The sequence below is a fragment of the Nannobrachium achirus genome, assembly GCF_963921795.1.
Source record: "Nannobrachium achirus genome assembly, chromosome: 8".
NCBI lineage: Eukaryota > Metazoa > Chordata > Actinopteri > Myctophiformes > Myctophidae > Nannobrachium > Nannobrachium achirus.
The window spans coordinates 20,028,926-20,047,549 of record NC_137817.1 but is presented as its reverse complement, the minus strand read 5'-3'; the positions used below and the strand labels follow the sequence as shown (position 1 = coordinate 20,047,549).

Below are 18,624 nucleotides of genomic sequence, written 5' to 3'. Positions count from 1 at the left end.
CTTTTTTGGCAAGTGTCACCGCCATGCGGTGGTAGTACAAATTAAGCATTACAGCGGCAATACGGTATGCCTTATTTGTCATGTTCTCTCCTGTCGATTGCCGTTAACAACAGCACAAAAAGATATAGATAGGTAGATAAAGTGACATACAGAGAGACAGAGAGGATGCTTAGACAGGGGAGACGTATGAGGAGTGTCCCAGAGAGACAGAAACATTTAAGGATACATCTAAAGAAAGCACATATGGTTTCTTTAGGAAGCACTGTATGCACTAAAGTGGGAGGTTATCTCCAGTTCACCATTAAAACGGTTTCATTTTCTGAGCCTTTGCTTTCTCTCGTTCCTGCCCATATTCAAAAAGTCATTTGACTATTGAACAGTTCCCTCTTACAAACGCTGTGAACTTCTACTGAACTCTCCTCCGCAGCCACAATACATCCCTCTGCACCGTTCAATTGATTTGACAAATGGGCTTTTCATTCGTTTGATTCCCATTGGAAAGTACTGTACATCCTGTATTGATATGTGAAGAATACCATGTCTTGGGTTTATACTGTAATGCTTGTATTACACAGGTCACTTTTAATGACACTTTTCTTACCACTTTAATACAGTATATGACACCTCACTAGCATTTATCAAGCTACAGTTGTCCTGTTACACTAAGTTGTCTGATTGCATTGTGTGCGCTACTTTTGTTATGTGTGTGAATCTCACAAACACAAACTACTGGACCAATCTTTTCAAATTGGCCTCATGGTGTTTCTGCCTATAAATCTTAAACTGTAGGTCATACAGTCACCTTGGATCATGATGCAACTTCCCATTTAGGCCATGCAAGTTTCCCCAAAACTAGATTTTCTGCCATTCAGAATTTTCTTCACAACACACTTTTCAACAAATTAGGTACGGTCAGGGGACAATGAACGACAAACTGCTTTTTTTATATTCAATACTGTTTGTCTGTAGCTTCCAAAATTATGGGAGGTTCCTATTTATTTGACAAAACCGCCATAATGTATTAACCCATTTAGGCCTGGGCATATTGACTGCTTTAACTATTGAAAAATAGCAGATATACAAGCTCACAGCGCGGCACCGAGTGCCGCGCTGCGAGCTTGTAGATCTGCTATTTTTGAAAAACTCGTGAAAATATGTGCAAATCTTTGAATATATGTATTTTCAAAGCGAACGTTTGTAACTCAAATTTTGCTTCTGGGTGGTCCCTGGAACTAAATATTTTGAGATGGGGGTCCGTGGCCAAATAAATATCATTTTGGAGGTCCTTCACATGAAAAGGTTTGAGAACCACTGACATAGTGGTCTCTCAAGAACAGACTAACTGAGCTCCAGTTAAATTAAAAGGACCTTTTCTTTGACGATGGCTGGCCAGATTGCTGACATACAAACATCGGTTTTTCAAAAAATCTTAGAAGGATTCAAAAGACACTTATGATATCGGGTAAAAAATCAAATTTTCACGATTTTTCAAAAATAGCAGATCTACAAGCTCGCAGCGCGGCACTCGGTGCCGCGCAGCGAGCTTGTATATCTGCTATTTTTCAATAGTTAAAGCATAAACTATTGCGTCATAATGTGTTCAGGCCTAAATGGGTTAAAGTTATTTCTCCCTGCAGCTTCCACAATTTACAGAGCCGTGGGTAGGCATGTGATCCCCACATGAAATGATTTGCGGTTGTCTGTTGACTTGCATCGGCTGGACTGATATTGAAGAGATACATTTAATCAAATTGGATAGCTTCCATGGTATATCATTTTGTGTGCTGCTACACTCTTGGGTTTCACGTAAAAGATCTTCATTTTAATGCGTCCTGCAAAAGTTGGAGTTGGACCAATATTAGGCTACACGCTGTTTGATTTATGTATGGTTTCATAGCACCGATTGTCTTTTTCTCCTAAATAGTTGGAATGGAAGAATTTGAAAGGTATTTTTAGATGGTTTGCATTTGTATTGCCTGTGGGAAATTCATGACCAGACCAGACTGTACGTGAAATGCAACAGACTTTTGTAATGCCATTCATTTCACAAGTCATACCCTTAAAAACATTGATACAGTCGTGAATATTCCAAACTGGAATTTGAATTCTTAGACGGTAGCAAAGGTCTGTGTCCGGGGAACAATAAATAATAAAATCCACAAACGTAATTAGTCTAATTGACCACCCTGTATTATATTTAACTGACAATGGTGGAGTAAAAGAATAGTGATCTACAAGCTCACAACGTGTCGGCTAACTGAGATATTGGTTTGAAGTCATATCGCCCAGCCCTAGTGTGTTGTTCTTCTCCTGACCAGACGAGTACCAGCCAGTCCAGAGCCCAGCCAGCCCGTACTGTGCTAGCAGATGGACCAGGCCTTGGCACATCATACAGGGGGGCTAAACAGCTAACTGGAAGCAGAGCGACGAGGTAAGCATTTTTATTATGGAGCAGTTGCTGCTGATACAAAGCTGTGGATGTGCATGGTCTTTTTTTTTTGCTATTCTTATTATTACAACATAGCTGACCCTGGGGGCCAAGTTCCATAAGTAAAACCAGACAGTCTGTTCTTTGGCCTCATGATGACTATTTAAAACCTAATTCCATACAGCTGATTAACAGGCGAAAACAGAAGTGGCTCCGGGCATCGGAGAGTCTCTTGCTGTCTGTGTATTTTCGGCAATAGTTGGACCACACATAAGAAGGCGGGAGATTGAGTCAAACAATGAATTGGCACATGGCCATCACCGGTGGTCGGTCAATTAGCCAACCAGCATACAGTTGAGTAGGGGAGAGGACATGGGATGGTTTCCAAATAGAGAAGTAATCTGATTGCTGTTGATTACTATTTATATACTGTATTATATTTATATGTTTTAAGGGATCACTGCTGACCCAGTTGCCACTGCAATACTCGCTATTCTCTGCCAACATGCAGCTTGGTCTATTCTGGCCACAGTCAAAAGTGAAAAAAGACTTTAGCTCAATTTCCCAGCTATTGACTAATTATTTGTTGATGCCTAGTGTAGTGATAGCCTTTTTACACAGACACACACTCTGTTGTACCGATGGATAGACCATGACCACCATACATCTTTTTCTTTGTCACAGCTTAGAGAACCATTGTTTTCACACCATCGCTTGCAGTGAAAAATACCTGGACAGAGAAAGGACCACAAACACGAGAAATGTATCTCTGTCTTCCGTCTATCTCTCTAGGAATAACGTTCTAGGATAACGACAGAGCAGTGGTTCTCAACCCCACAAAAGCATTAGTGGTCCAGTTATCTGAGGTTAAACGCTCAGATGGGAGGGCCACTGCATTTTCAGAGCAAGTATCCCAATAACACATGGTTTTAACGTGTTTTTTAAATATGAATCCATTTAGACCTGAACGCAAATCTGTGTCACTTTAGATTTGAACCACTTTAACCATTATTTTATGCATTAACTGTTAAAAAATAACAGATATACAAGCTTGTAGATCTGCTATTTTTTTTAAATTGTCAACATTTGCGCAAGTCTTTGAATATTTTTGACCCGATTCTATAAATCTTTCTTCTAAATCAGTGGTTCTCAAACTTTTTCATGTCGCGGACCCCCATCTCAAAATATGTTGTTCCAGGGACCACCCAGAAGCAAATATTTGAGTTACAAATGTTCGCTTTTAAAAATATATATTCAAAGAAAATCATGATTTTTCAAAAATAGCAGATCTACAAGCTTGTGAGCTTGTATATCTGCTATTTTTCAATCGTTAAAGCATTAAATAATTCTAGGCCTAAATGGGTTAATGTTATCTTATCATTAGATGTAAACAGTAATTAGTTGGGGGCCCACTTGCAACATCCTCAAGGCCCGCAGGTTGAGAACCACTGCGATAAAGAGGCAGACATGAGAAGAAAAGAGAGGCATGCTCTCCTCACCTTCGTCAGGGTCGATGGCCTGGATGCGTGTGAGCAGAGCCTTGGTGGCCGTGTCCTCGTAGACGCTGGCCGTGTAGTGGGGCAGCGAGAAGACGGGCGGGTTGTCGTTCACGTCCATCAGCGTGAGCTGCACGTCGGCGCGGCAAAACAGACCGCCACCGTCTGTGGCCCGGGCAACCAGCCGGTAGCTGGGGGTCTTCTCTCGGTCCAGAGCCACGGCCGTCTTCACCTCACCTGGGGAGGAGGGGTTGAGGCAGGTTACACACACACACACACACACACACACACACACACACACACACACACACACACACACATAAATGTGGAACCACACACACGCACACACACAAATGCAATCCCGGATATTGACTTAAAAGTTAAAGGGGAAGACCACCCATTTTCAATATTGAACTATGTCATTAATATACCTTAGAGGAGTTGTGTGGAAATAAAAAAAAAGTTCCCCCTCTTCTGGAGGATTGATTTTGGGGTTTGTATTGCAAATCACAACTTGATGACATCACACATTGTACTTTACAATACAAACCCCAAAATCAATCATCCAGTTCTAGGCAACACAGAAGAGGGGGAACTTTTTTTTTTCACACAACTCCTCTAAGGTATATTAATTACATAGTTCAATATTGAAAGTGGGTGGTCTTCCCCTTTAAGAAAGATTAAAAAATGTTTATAATGTAATGATATACAAGGTCACAAAGTGGCGTGATGCATTGTGAGCTTGTAGATTTTACACAATACCGTTATGTGTAATTATTTTGTACAAATATTTAAAAATGTATAATTGATACTCATTCAATTGTCGCAAAGAAAATAGCCCTATTTCTATTTATTTTTTTGCTAACCCCCCGAAGAATGGTATTCGATCTGTGTTTGGTATTGTCACTTAGTACTCTATAATCTACCTGTATATTAGAGACACAAATCCATACCAGTGTCCAGGTCAATGCTGAAGTCTTCAGAGCCAGGGCCATTTAAGGTGTACTGGATCCAGGCACTGACCCCTACGTCGGCATCTGTGGCCCCCACACTTAGCACCACTCTGTCGACCGGAATGTCTTCAGGTATGGAGGCAGTGTATAGGGTCTGTAAACACACACACAAGGTTTTTATATCGAGAAAAGATCCAGTGGTCAGAATGTTGCAAGCTGCACTCACAACCACATGCACTCACAACCACATGCAAAAGTGCACTTACGTGCACCCAATAGATCAGCTATTTGAAATATTTAAAAAATGTTTTTCAAAATAGTAAAACATGCTCAGGGGCTAAGGCACACTCCCTGTTCCCTATTTCTTCTACTATGCAAGTTCATTACCTGTTAGACTGCGTAGGTGTGCAAAAGGATTATTTTTCTTAAAAGTTTGTGTATATCCACCCACATACTGACAGACATCACTGTAAAGATGGTGTTATAGCATGACTGGATGTTGCTACAGTACATATTTCTGTCCTGTTGTTGTGTTAAAATTTAGACCGGGTACGCATATCTGTGTAATCACTTAAACCATTATTTTACGTTTAACTATTAAAAAATAGCAGATATACAAGCTCACAGCGCAGCACCGAGTGCCGTGCTGCGAGCTTGTAGATGAAAATCTTTGAATGTATGTAATTTTTAAAGCAGACATTTGTAACGCAAATCCTTCTTTCTCTTGGTCCCTGTAACTACATATTTTCAGATGGGGGTCCGTGGTCAAATACTAGGGGGGTTCTAGGGGGTCCTTGACATGAAAAGGTTTGAGAACCACTGACACAGAAACATAGGATTTTCAGAAAACTGTTTTTTCTTTTTTAAAATTTTAGGTATTTTTCAGGCCTAAATGGAGTACATGAGTGCATGTGAAGAGGCTCCTGTCTCACCTGGTCGCAGATGGGGCTGTTGTCATTGGTGTCGGTCACTATAACCTCTACCGTTGCACGGGTGACGAACAGGCCATCGCTGGCGGTCACGTTGAGCACATAGAGGTCCCGCTCCTCACGGTCCAGGGGTCCCTTCACGTACATCTTCCACTCACCCTGCACCAGGCCCAGGGCAAACACGCCCCGACGGTTCCCACCTGCCACACACAGCGTGTAGAGAGAGAGAATGTCAAAAAGGCCAGATACACAGATTAGACACGCAGTCATATACTGTAGTTCTACTTACTGGCATACAGTGGTGGAAAACTCACATTCAAGTAAAAGTATCAATACTGCAATGTAGAAACACTCTGTTATTTATTATAAGTAAATGTTCGGAATTCAAAATGTATTAAAGCATGTTAAAGCATGAAAGTGTTGGCATCAAAATGTACTTAAAGTACCAAAAGTAAAAGTACAAAATGATTGAAAATAGAAGATCTACAAGATCACAATGGGCATACTCAGGTCAGCCCCGGTGGCCATGCATATTTGGTGTAGGAGACTACAAATCAGGGCTTGTGCAGGTTTTCCAAAGAACATTTTCCTCACTTCATCATAACACATTTGAAGTAAAGCGGACGCATACCATGCACACCTAAAATAATAATGCAATACACACAACGTTTTTGACCCACTGCTTCTGTATACAAATTAAAAGAGTGGAAGTGGGGAGTAGGGATGGAGTTTAAAGGAAAGGAAAGAAGACGGGAGGGAGAGAGAGAGAGAGAGAGAGAGAGAGAGAGAGCTGGGGAAGAGGCATAAAGACAGACAGCACACAGCGATGCTGACACAGAGAGCTGCTTCAGCATTACTGTAACAGCAGTGCTGTGCCTGCCTGGTGGGATCGACGGTTCCTTTCCATCATAATTCCTTAACTGCAACGTATATCTAACTCTCTAGCTGGTTAGGAGCTCTTGTGGTACAATTTATGTTAAGTCAAGACACCCTGAGTAGTGTGTGTGTATGTGTGTGTGTGTGTGTGTGTGTGTGTGTGTGTGTGTGTGTGTGTGTGTGTGTGTGTGTGTGTGTGTGTGTGTGTGTGTGTGTGTGCGCGTGTGTGTGTGTGTGTGTGTGTGTGTGTGTGTGTGTGTGCGTGCGTGCGTGCAAGCGTTCGTGTGTGTGTACAGCAGGGGTTTTCAAACTTCTTTGACTCAGGGCACCCCTGTAAATAACCTTTTCGTCCACGGCACCCCTGAATTACACTGTTAATTTTTAGAATCTTACATCCTATTGGAGAAATATCCGATTCCATCAGAACTGACTGAAAATAACGTTATACTTGATGTTTAACCACTTGAACCCCAGCATGCCTATTCTGGGGGAAAGGTTCACCAAAAATAGCCGATCTACAAGCTCACAACGCGTCACAACGTGACGTGACGCGTTGTGAGCTTGTAGATCTGCTATTTTTGGTGAAGAGTTGTCGTAGATTGAAAAATAACTCATCAAGTACAGTGCAAATCAAGTCTGTTTTACTAAGCATAGTGAAGTGATATTGATGTAGTGATATTGATGAATTCCAAATATTATCAAATTATCTCGTGGCACCCCTGGACTGGCATCACGGCACCGCAGGGTGCCCTGTTACTCACTTTGAAAACCCCTGGTGTAAAGTATGAGTGTGTATGTGCTTGCACGTGAGTGTGTGTGAGTGCATGTGAATTGCCAGCCTTGGTGCCCCACACGCCTTTGTGCCCAAGCTGAGGCTTGAATCAACCTTCTATTCAGAATCGATCACCTCACCTCTGACTCATCAAGTCTTCACCAGTAGCCTCTTGACCACTCTAATGATGAACTGGTCGTGCTGAGACTAGGCTATGATTAATCACTCACAAATAAGCACACAAACATGCTGTTGCACACACTTAATAGTTGACACATGGGCCAAAAAGGAGACTAATAAACTAATAACACAACACACATGCACACTAAGACTAACACACCCAGATGGAGGTACTTAAAGGGAACATAACGTCACTGTCGGGCAGAAACCTCGTATCTCCAAGTTTCAAATGTGTACGTCTTTTAACAAAGTAAAGCCCTGCATCACCATACAACGCCGCCGCACAAAGTTAGTGAAAACAGCAGATATACAAACACACAACGCCTCGCGGTGCGAGGCGTTGTGTGCTTGTAGATCAGCTGTTTTCACCAGTTTAGATCGTTTTTAAAATGATAAATACAAAACTAACGGTTTTGGACATACAAGGTTTCCACCCGACAACGACGATAAGTATAAGAGCAAGAGAGAGGGAGGGTGCTCTACAGTAGATGAAGTTGAATGAGCTCTAACGAGTGTCTATTGAGTTAGCAATTGGACATGGTCAGGCTCAGTGCATTGAGTTAGCTCCACAGCCAATCACCTGCTCTTCATTATCATCATAGATCTGCCACATCTATGGATTAGCTATAGGCAATCACCTTGTTTGCCTCACTTCAGTGGTCTAAACACCATCTTTGATTGAACACAGGGACCTTTGAAACGGAGGACTTCAGATATTGCTGCTTTTATTGCCATCACACCGGATGATAATGGCCATTGTCATTACGTTTCAGGCCATTTACATTATTGCAGGTCGTCACAATAATGGAGGAGGAGGAGAAGATCAGACCCAGAAAGCTCAGACAATGTTTCTATTATCCTACGTAGTAGTTACAGTACTACTGAGTCAAGAAAAATTAGGAAAACCAGTGATAAAGGTTTTCATTTTTTCCCCTATATTTTAGCCAAATATTTTGAACCCTTTTTACGTCATGCCAATTTGACCCACCAATTATGTTCATCTATTGTAGTCGTAAGGCCAAGCTGACTTGACCTCTGCGCCACCCAAGCACCCAGTGGAAGGTTGCTGTTTGGTTTCTCTATTTGTCTCTCTCCTCAGTATGGTGTGGAAGCTGCCAAGAGCCTAGCTAGTCTTTATCTGTGTATGTGACAACAAACAAGATTGGTAGCCAACCAGTTTGATGCCATTACTGTTTTGTACCAGTCTCACAGTGCAATATGGTGAAACAGTCAACATCTCCTTCTGCCATTTTGGATAGAGAGACATAGTTGGACTAAACACTGGGTGTGGATTTCACTGTGGGGTGGACTGGACTGCTGTGGGCCCAGTCAAGGAGTGAATATTAGTGTGATGAATATAACTAGTAACTCATTTATTTACTAATTTCTTTATCTACTGAGAGAACAATGTTGGTGCGAGAGATTATAAAAAATAATACATTTCATGTGTACTTGACCAGGCATTTCCTATACTGTCCAGGCCTTCATGAATAAAGTTTCTAATTGTCCACATTGCGATTGATTGACTGATTGATTGACTGACGGACATAGATAGATTCTTTATATGCACGCACACGCGCACACACAAATGCACACACACACACGGAAACACCGTCATCAGGTCTTCGATACATAGTAAAATCCTCATTGTTCATTTATCCATGATAACGCCAAGACACGTTAAATGAACACTGGATTTTACACTGCAGTTGTACGGCGCAGAGGGAGCCTCTTTAGTGATATCCCAAATGGTTGGCTTCCATCAAGGTGTGAAAATGCAGCCTAGACTTTTAATAGAAGTGATGATATCTCGTAAACAGTGCAGCTTTGGCAGAGAGATTACGTCCAAACAACCCTGCACCCAAACTAAATAAAACAACGACAATAACGCGGCAGGAATTGAACTGCTGTCTCCCAACTTTTAAATCAAACAAAAATATCTTTCCTTTCACTGCACAATGTCTGCTTCTTGTGTCACGCCAAGCTTATCTTTTGACAGCAGAAAATATTTCTGTCCCATCTTGGTTCGCTTGCTTTTCCCTTTTATACTGAGCAAAGTCAAACAGTTATCTTTCTCAGAGAGGTGAAAGGTCACGTTTCTCTATTTCTGACGTACACGCTCTGGTGTCACGGGGTTCATTCACGCTCATGTGCTTCGGTCACGTACGTCTATCTTCCATTTTCTGAGTCTCACTGCAGAGCAGCCGCTCAGTTCTATCCTCATCATTCCTCTTTCGCTGTCATCTATAAGGTCACACATCAGTCTTGCGTCTTTCATTCCCTCCATCTGTCTGGCTGCTGCTCATTAGATTGCCATTCAGAGGAGGATTTCCTGCCTATTAAAAGTCTGTCATTAGTTCTTCTCTATCCCCCCATCGGCATGATGTCTTTCGCCTCTCAGGGCGTCCCCCGCTTCATTATTACCTTCTCGCTTGTCAATTAGCGGAGAACAAATCAGCAAAGTCAGGCCTTTGATCAGCGTCCTTGTTATTAACACATCTTCAGTTTTCGCACAGCTTCCTTCTCTACTTTCTTCCACCTTTGATATCCTTGTTTTCACGTTTCTAAAAAAAAAAGATTATGTAACCATACCAAACATGTCACCCCTCCCTGCAATTAGAGAGCATTATAAGCATAAGTACTCACATCTACTTGACTCTGTTGGATATTAGTCCAATTAAAACACTTTTATCTTTTTATTCTGATGACAAGCCTGCCTCATGAGAAAACCTCCACTGGGGTGAAGGAGGAATAGTGTAAGTCAGATTCCTTAGGGCATACCAGACAGTTTTCATTTAACATGCCGCACTGCCGCAGGTACAGTAGGAGAGACTTTAAACGGTTTACTCTGATTCTATAGCCTATATTCCTTCTTTGGCCTCCAGTAATCCACAACTATGTGGGCAAATGTCAGGAGGTGTTGAACACTCACTTTTTACAGCGTAAATAAATGTGTATCTGGCAGAGCTCAAATCAACAAGACTGAAATGATTATTGCATGTAGATTAATCAGGTCTGGGTAACTGGTGTGCACACATTCTGTGGAACCTTCCATAGAAAATGAATGACTTAAATATTGTATTGCATGTGTAATATTGTGTTATGACCCCCCACAACACACACATCAATGTTTATTCATAGTTGGAGATGAGCCAGGCAGCATACTGATGGGTCCTGATGATTATCTTGAGTAATTAAGAATTATCAAGAATTGAGACATAGCGAGGGCCAGACACACAGAGGCTGATGATGTCAGGAACATTGTGCATAAAGATAGTCGGGCAAGCTGGAACAGACAAGTTATTAAACATGATTAAACACTCACCGGTGATGTGGTAGCTGACTTGTCGGTTGGCGGCAGAGCTGTCGTCATCTCTTGTGTTGAGAACGGCCACCACTTCACCAGGCGGGTCACTCTCCCGCACCGAGCCGCGATATCGCTCCTCTAGGAATCTTGGGGGGTTGTCATTTACGTCCGACACAGCCACTGTCACAGTGGTTGTGGACGACAGCGATAGGCTTTCCCCGAGGTCCGAGGCCACCACTGTGAACGTGTAGGAGGGGTCGGTCTCATGATCCAGCTCCTTCAGTGTGGAGATCCAGCCAGTGTTGCTGTCGATGCTAAATGTCCCCACCGATCGGTCTGACTCGCCACCGGGCTGAGTTGACGAGCCGAGAGAGTACGTAACCTGTCCATTGGCCCCGGAGTCTGGATCCAACGCATGGACCTGAATGATTCTGGTCCCCACAGTCATCCCTTCCATGATTGTGGCCTCATAAGAGTTGGATTCAAAGGCAGGTTTGTTGTCATTCAGATCTTGGACCTTCAGCTCCACATCAACGGTGGTGACAGAATCTAACTTGGCCTGTTGAACAGTGGCGGTGACTTTGAAGTGGAAGGATTTGAGGACCTCGTGGTCCAGCGGCTTGTCCAGTTTGATGACACCTGTCTCCTTTTCCACCACCAAGTACCCATCCTGGTTGTTTTCTCCAGTCTCTCCATTGACCAGGGCGAAGGTGACTGGGAGCGAGGCATAGCCAGGAGGAGTGTTGAGGCGCACTGTCCCAACGGCTGTACCTATGGGCGTGTCCTCTGGCACGCTAAAGGAGTACTGGGATTGGCTGAAGGAAGGGATGAGGGCATCTGGAGACAGAACGTGGATGTACACGGACACCAGAGAATGTCTGACAGGAATTCCGCCGTCCACCGCTTTCACAAAAAACGACAAGACAGAGTTTCTTAAGTGGCTGAAGCTGCCTTTAGTCACCATCCAGCCATTGTCAGGGTCTATCTCCAGAATGTCTACAACGGGGACATGTGCCTCGCTGTAAAGCGAGTATGTCACTTTGGCGTTGGCACCATCGTCAGGATCATAAGCCTGGATTTGGGTCACCAAAAACCCTTTGGCAACATCCGATTTCACAGAGGCTCGATATTCTGTAGCATGGAAGCGAGGGACATTATCATTATCATCCAATAGATTGACTTGTACTGTGCAGTAAGAGGCACGGCCCCCTGCATCCTGGGCTGACACCGTCAGAATGATGTCCTTATTAGCTGGGTCTTCCCGGTCCAGCTTTTCTACGGTGGTGATCTGACCATTTGCATCAATGCTGAACTGGTCTTTGCCCATGTCATTAATAAAAGAGTAGGTCATCTGGCCAAACATTCCAGGATCAGCATCATTGGCCCTTACCTAAAAGAGACGGATAAACATAGAAAACATAAAAACTTTAACCACTTAAACCGTTTAGTCTAATAAAATGAGTTACTGTTCAGCTGCATTTGGACCGCTTTTTAAAATCTAATCCAATCTCTTTGCTAAAAATAGCCGATCTGCAAACTTGGTGTTGGGTCGTGTTGGAAGCTTGTAGAACTGCTATTGTTAAGGTGGTTAATAACTTAGCAATGTCTTAACCAGATGTTGCATTTGAGAAAGAGTAACATTTAATTATTCAGTTAAATATTATTTATTATTTACAAGAGAGGAAAAAAAGATTTCAAAAATCTCTCCTAAAAGTCCTCACCTGTATAACCTTGGTGCCGACAGCAGCATTCTCCCGAACCTCAGCTTCATATGTATTCAGTCCAAACACTGGGCTGTACAGGTTGGCCCCGAGCACCTTAACATGGACCTGTGCTGTGCTGGTGAAAACCCCATCGGACACTGACACATTCAGACTGTAGACAGGGTCCATCCTTTGTTTACGATGTCCAGATAGCGTTATGATCCCCGTCTTTGTATCCATCACAAAGTTCATCCTCTCATTCCCCGACAATATGTTGTACTCCAGCTTGTCAAAATCGGAGCTGTCAGCATCTGAAGCCTGGACACATGTCACAAAGTGACCCCTGGGGGCCAGCTCGCTCACGTATGCCTCATAGAGCAGCTGGTTGAATATAGGAGGATTGTCATTCATGTCATTCACCATAAGCACTACGGATATTTCACTACTCAAAGGTGGGAAACCATTATCTGTGGCCCTGACGGTGAAGTCATAGCTCTGTACCAGCTCATGGTCTAACATACGTGCTGTCAGGATTAAACCACTGCTGCTATCAATGTGGAAATAGTCTGTGCTGTTGTAAACATTAGAGAAGATTTGGTAGCGGACAATGCTGTTCTTTTCCGAGTCTGCGTCCGTGGCGATCACTTGGATCGCTGGAGTTCCAATCATTGCCGTTTCAGACAACACTGCCCTGTATGACATTTTCTCAAAAATGGGACTGTTGTCGTTGACATCCAGGATGATTACATCCACATCCACCTCAGCCCGTGCACCAGTCAGATAGTCAGTGGCTCTGACCGTCAGATGGTAAGAGGGTGTTACTTCATAGTCTAAAGAATGGATAACACTTATGACACCAGTGTCAAAGCCAATGTCAAACTGGAGTGACGGATCGCCATCCACAATGGTATAGATAATGCTTTGGCCTTCAGGACTTGTGGCATTGATCCCAAGGATGGGTGTGTGCACTCCCACATCCTCATTAACCGAAACAGAATAAAATGTTTTGTCAAAGACGGGCATAGCTTTGTTAACTACAGTGATTGGGAATTCCACCGTAGAAGACAAGGGAGGGTAACCACCGTCTCTAGCATATATCACCATCTGGTATTCCATATTGGATAAATCGGACTCAAAAGCCTTCTTGAGACTGAGACTGCCTGTTTGCCGGTCAATTTCAAAATGACCATGGTCATCCTTGAGATAGTAAGAAACCTCTCCATTGATCCCCTTGTCACGGTCCACAGCCATCACTTGGAAAATAGGGGATCCTGGCTCAGCCTCCACTTGTACAGCCGCATAATAAGGAAGTCCAACAAACACAGGGGTATTATCATTGATGTCTTCCACTTGGACCCTAACCATAACTCTGGCCACTCGCAAACGATCATGCTCCCGGCCGGCCTCAACCACTAGCTCGTAGAATTCCTGTTCTTCCCGATCGAAGGGAATTCCTGTGGTTTGAATAACACCGGATGTTGGTCGGATACGGAATCGCGTGCCAGCGTTCAACAAAGCGTACTTCAGCGGTTCGTTGAGACGGTTCCCCACAGCATTGACCACAGCTACTTTGGTCATGTTTGTCACATTCTCTTTGATGGATGAGGAGTAGACACTGTGATCAAAGCTTAGACCAGAGTCTAGAGCTTCGCGGACAAGGATATTGACCAATGTTGTGATAGAGAACTTCCCATCTGAGACTTTGACGTTGAAGCGGAAACGCTCCTTAGAGAAGTTATTGTTCTTGACGGTTATGACACCGCTTGAGGAGTCAATGGCAAAGTGCTCCAGAACTCCGTCTGCCAGTGAGTAGGTTAGCTCCGTAGGGACATTCCTATCAGGGTCTGTCGCTGAAATCTGCAGAGCTTCAACTCCGACATAAGTGGGCAGAAGCAGTACTGTTTCATAGGCATCCTGGGTAAAGCGGGGCGGGGAATCGTTGGTGTCAATAACTTGTATTGTGACCTCAGTTGGACTGTCTGCCGTCAACTGTGGCCTACCATTGTCCCTCACGTGAACATGGAAATGGAAGCTAGAGAAGGTCTCATGGTCTAGATTAGCAATAGTCCTGATAGAGCCAGTGCCAGAATCAACAGTGAAGAACATCTTAGCTGTATCCTCAACAATTTGGTACACCAGAAGAGCATTTTGGTTGCGGTCAGCGTCAGTGGCCTTAATTACCAGTGGTGAGTTGTCCGAGTCGAGGATCACACTGTTGACGGGCGCCGCCTCGCTTACACTCCCGTGATAGCGAAGCTGCTGAAACACGGGTGGATTGTCGTTCTCATCCACTACTTGTATAAGCAGGGTGGCATTAGAGGCCATACCAGCCATGTTGGTGGCCTGGACTGTCAGTGTGTAAGATGTTGTGGTTTCATAGTCCAGGGGCTTCTGGGTGGTGATCACACCACTGTACTGGTTTATCCGGAAGACTCGATCATTGTTGCCTTGCTTGATGTCATAAGTCAGGGTTGACTGGCTAACTGCACTCATTGTGGTGACAGAGGTGCCCACTGCCACGTTCTCAGTAATCTCGGCCTGGTACTCAGGCTGGGGGAACTTTGGTCCGGCGTTATCAGAGAGTGTGATGGCAATGCGCACTATGGTGGTGGTCGACAGAGGAGGGGAACCATTGTCTGTGACTCTGACAGTGAGAACATAATGGCCAATGGTGGACAGGTCCAGGTCGCGGGCAACAGATATGATACCCAACACTGGCTCGATACGGAACGTGCTCCCGGTGTTTCCTTTGTGAAAATAAAAACAGAAAAAGTACATTTTAGCATTAAAATCAACTTGACATAACTCGTAAAGGCAATGGATTTGCGTGTGGACATTTTTGCATAAAAGGACAAAAACAAGACAACAGGTAGTGCATCTGTTTTTCAGAGGTGCTTTCCTTACCTCCTTCAATGGAGTAGATTAGCTCGGCATTCTCGCCTTTGTCTTTGTCTATCGCTGTGACCTGGATCACAGCTGATCCCACAGCAGCCGACTCATAGACGGAGCCCTCGTACAGTGCACTGGTAAAGATGGGGACATGGTCGTTCACGTCTTCTACCTCAACCAGCACCCGAGCCAAGTTTCTCCTGTATGGGAACTCTTGGTCCTTAACCTGTAGAGGAAATATAATCCAAGTTAATACAGTGGACACAGAGCCTGTGTGCTTCTCCAAACTGTACACGGTACGGTACTGAGCATCTGAGCTGTAGCGAGCAGCCTGCTTTGCATCTCCATTTAACAATAGACATGTTATTCAAGTCACAAAAACAGAGTGAAAAAGAGAGAGAGGAGAGAATAAAAATGTTATGAAAAGATAAATAAATTTATGAGGGCAATGCTAAAGAGCAACGAGGTTAATTGGCATAAACAATGAACACGGGTGTCCTTCAGAGCTATTAGCTCATAACATTTCACCTGCCTTTGGGTTTAATCTGAATTTACAAAACGCTACTGCACCTCTCATCTATTTCAGATTTGTAATCATTTGCTAAGGCATTGCAGCTGTTTGGGCTATACCCAGCTTCGCCCATGCAGAGTTGTTAGAACCAAAAGTATCCACCACACAGAGGCGTCTATCTAATAAAGGTCAGGGTGTTGTGGCTCATTACAGATGATGTGGAGAAGTAGGATTTGGCTCTTGGTTATGTACAGTATGTACTGTACTGTAAGTAGAATACGTGTGAAATTCGGCTTCAGCTAATGTCTGTGTCTTACAAGAGATGCGTAAACAAACTTGAAAGTACGAGCCCAAGAAGAGGGGGGGGGGGAGGCAATGGGAAACTATTTCACTCGGGGATAGATTTAATCTTTAAGCTAGAGCTTCCAATGTAATAGAATTGAAGTGTCACATTATGCCTGTTATAGGCCCCATGGGTACGAGTAATCCCAACACTGGAGGAGAAGATGAGAATTACTGGGTTAATGAGATAGATATTTATGCCCTGATCCAAGACTCTCAAAAACAACTCAATGGGATCAGAGGCAAACCTCCATTTCATGATAGGCGCCACACAGAGGGAGTATAAATAGCCAGGTTAGTATTAGCATCCAAATTAGCACTCAAGCTCTGCATTATGAAATGCTATCTCAATATTAAACAGAGCCAGCACAGTCTGAATAAGACAATAAAACATCACACGTGGCATCAATTGCTGTAAAAGAAGCAACAGAATAATTTCTATTTTTTAATTTGATTTATTTAATTAGTTTCACTCTAATGGATTTTAATATATGTAGGTCTCTCGGTTCATCACAGAAAGACTTCTCAACAAAGACTTCTCAACATTATGCATGATCTTTATCAGAATGTCCGTTACCGTTGACCCATGAACAGCTGTGCAGTATGTGCAGCATGTTTGTGTTGCCTGTCTTTTCATTTCCTGTGTGTACACTGCAATTATGAGATAGCGATCATACTGAAGCCTGTATTAAGCCTATACATTTCAGCAGATGCACAGCAAGTACAAGCAAGCATGCAAACTGTGTGCACTCTCCGTGGCCCAGCCCACACCCCGTCATATTGCACAATGCAGAAGATTACAGACTCTATCAAGTTTCTGCCAAGCGAGATTACACTAAACGTAAACGGTGCACCTGCAAACGAAAACATATCCCCTTTTGTACTAAAGTATCACACATATTTCCCTTCCCTCCTTATCGCCATCAAAATGACACATTTCAAGATTGTACATTAAACCAAAAATGATTACATTTACCTGAGATCAACCATTTTGATATAGAAACAGTGAGGAAAGGTAATTTCCTTCTCATGACAGTATTTATTTTTACCGTACTGTATATACACTGAACATTTCAGGGCAGAAAATACCTCATGAGGCGCTACTCATAATAAGGCATCACATATTCACACCCACACACGCCCACACGTACATAAATCATTGTCAGTACACGTGATGTAATTACACTCTGTACTAAGGTGTGCTTAACATACTCCCGTAGCATTGAATAACTTCATACGCTCAGGCATGAGTGAAAGCTGAATGTGAAATTGGAAGCATAATCCTGCTTTCACTTCTCTGCTCTCGTTCCACATTTCTCCTCATTTACCCATCAGCTTTTTGGCAGCCTTTGTAGAAAATCATTCTACTTCCTCTGATGAGGAGTACATGCTGGGCTGGTGCTCTGTGTAATTAGCTTAATTGCTTAATGATGAGCTCAGGTACAATAAGCGCACAGACAAGATGATAGCCTCGGGCTCGTCGACTACACGAGCCCTGAAGTGCAGGAATACATTTCCACAGAATGACTATGTTCTCCTTTGGCAATTACAATGAGTTTAATTTATGCTCAGAGAAGTGCCATTTCTGAGACCACCTGACATTAATAATCAATCTCCTTAATGAAAGTCAAGTACTTGACCATCGACAGAGGTAAATTAAAGATCTTCACTGTTCTGATCTCTGCTTTTCCTGCTCTGTGGCTTGGGTTCTGCTCTTTGTTTTCTATGTGCCAGAAAATGTATCTGCACTACTTATAACTGAACATATGATGCTACTTAAACTACATGTTTTATAAATAATAACTAAATAAATATGTGAATATTAATGAATTATTATTAACCCATTTAGGGCTGAGAACGATTCTAAAAACACCTTCTAAATCCTGATATCGTCACTGTCAGGCAGAAACCTCGCATCTCCAAGTGTTTTTGTAAATTAAAGCCCTACTTCATACAAACGTGTCGCACAAACGTAGTGAAAATAGCAGATCTACAAGCATACAACGCCTCGCGAAGATTTTGGACATCCCAAATTCCACCCGACAACGACAATATACTATACACTATACAGCAAGAACCCCAAAAAGGGGTTCCTGTCTTGAAAGGTATTGTTACAAAATGGGGTTCCCGTCCAAAATGGGTAATAATGAAATGGCCCACATTCATAAACACACAACACAACTGATGTGACACACACTATCATCTGCTCTGACCAGTTTAGAAAGTGTCAAAACATGT

General features: G+C 43.1%; 1 protein-coding gene across 3 annotated transcripts in view; it reads right to left on the bottom strand.

The window, feature by feature from the left end:
• The window catches only part of fat3a (FAT atypical cadherin 3a), a gene marked incomplete at both ends in the record, with an annotated part of 197,671 nt that overhangs the window by 42,439 nt on the left and 136,608 nt on the right, over positions 1-18,624 (bottom strand). For 2 of the 3 annotated variants that reach the window (XM_080731609.1, XM_080731610.1), the window contains 6 exons: positions 3,928-4,161; positions 4,878-5,031; positions 5,810-6,006; positions 10,960-12,331; positions 12,663-15,391; positions 15,549-15,759. In XM_080731609.1, coding sequence (XP_080587735.1) covers positions 3,928-4,161; positions 4,878-5,031; positions 5,810-6,006; positions 10,960-12,331; positions 12,663-15,391; positions 15,549-15,759 — 4,897 coding nt within the window. Of the gene's footprint in view, positions 1-3,927; positions 4,162-4,877; positions 5,032-5,809; positions 6,007-10,959; positions 12,332-12,662; positions 15,440-15,548; positions 15,760-18,624 lie in introns of all 3 variants that reach the window. The other variant, XM_080731608.1, reaches the window with a different exon arrangement.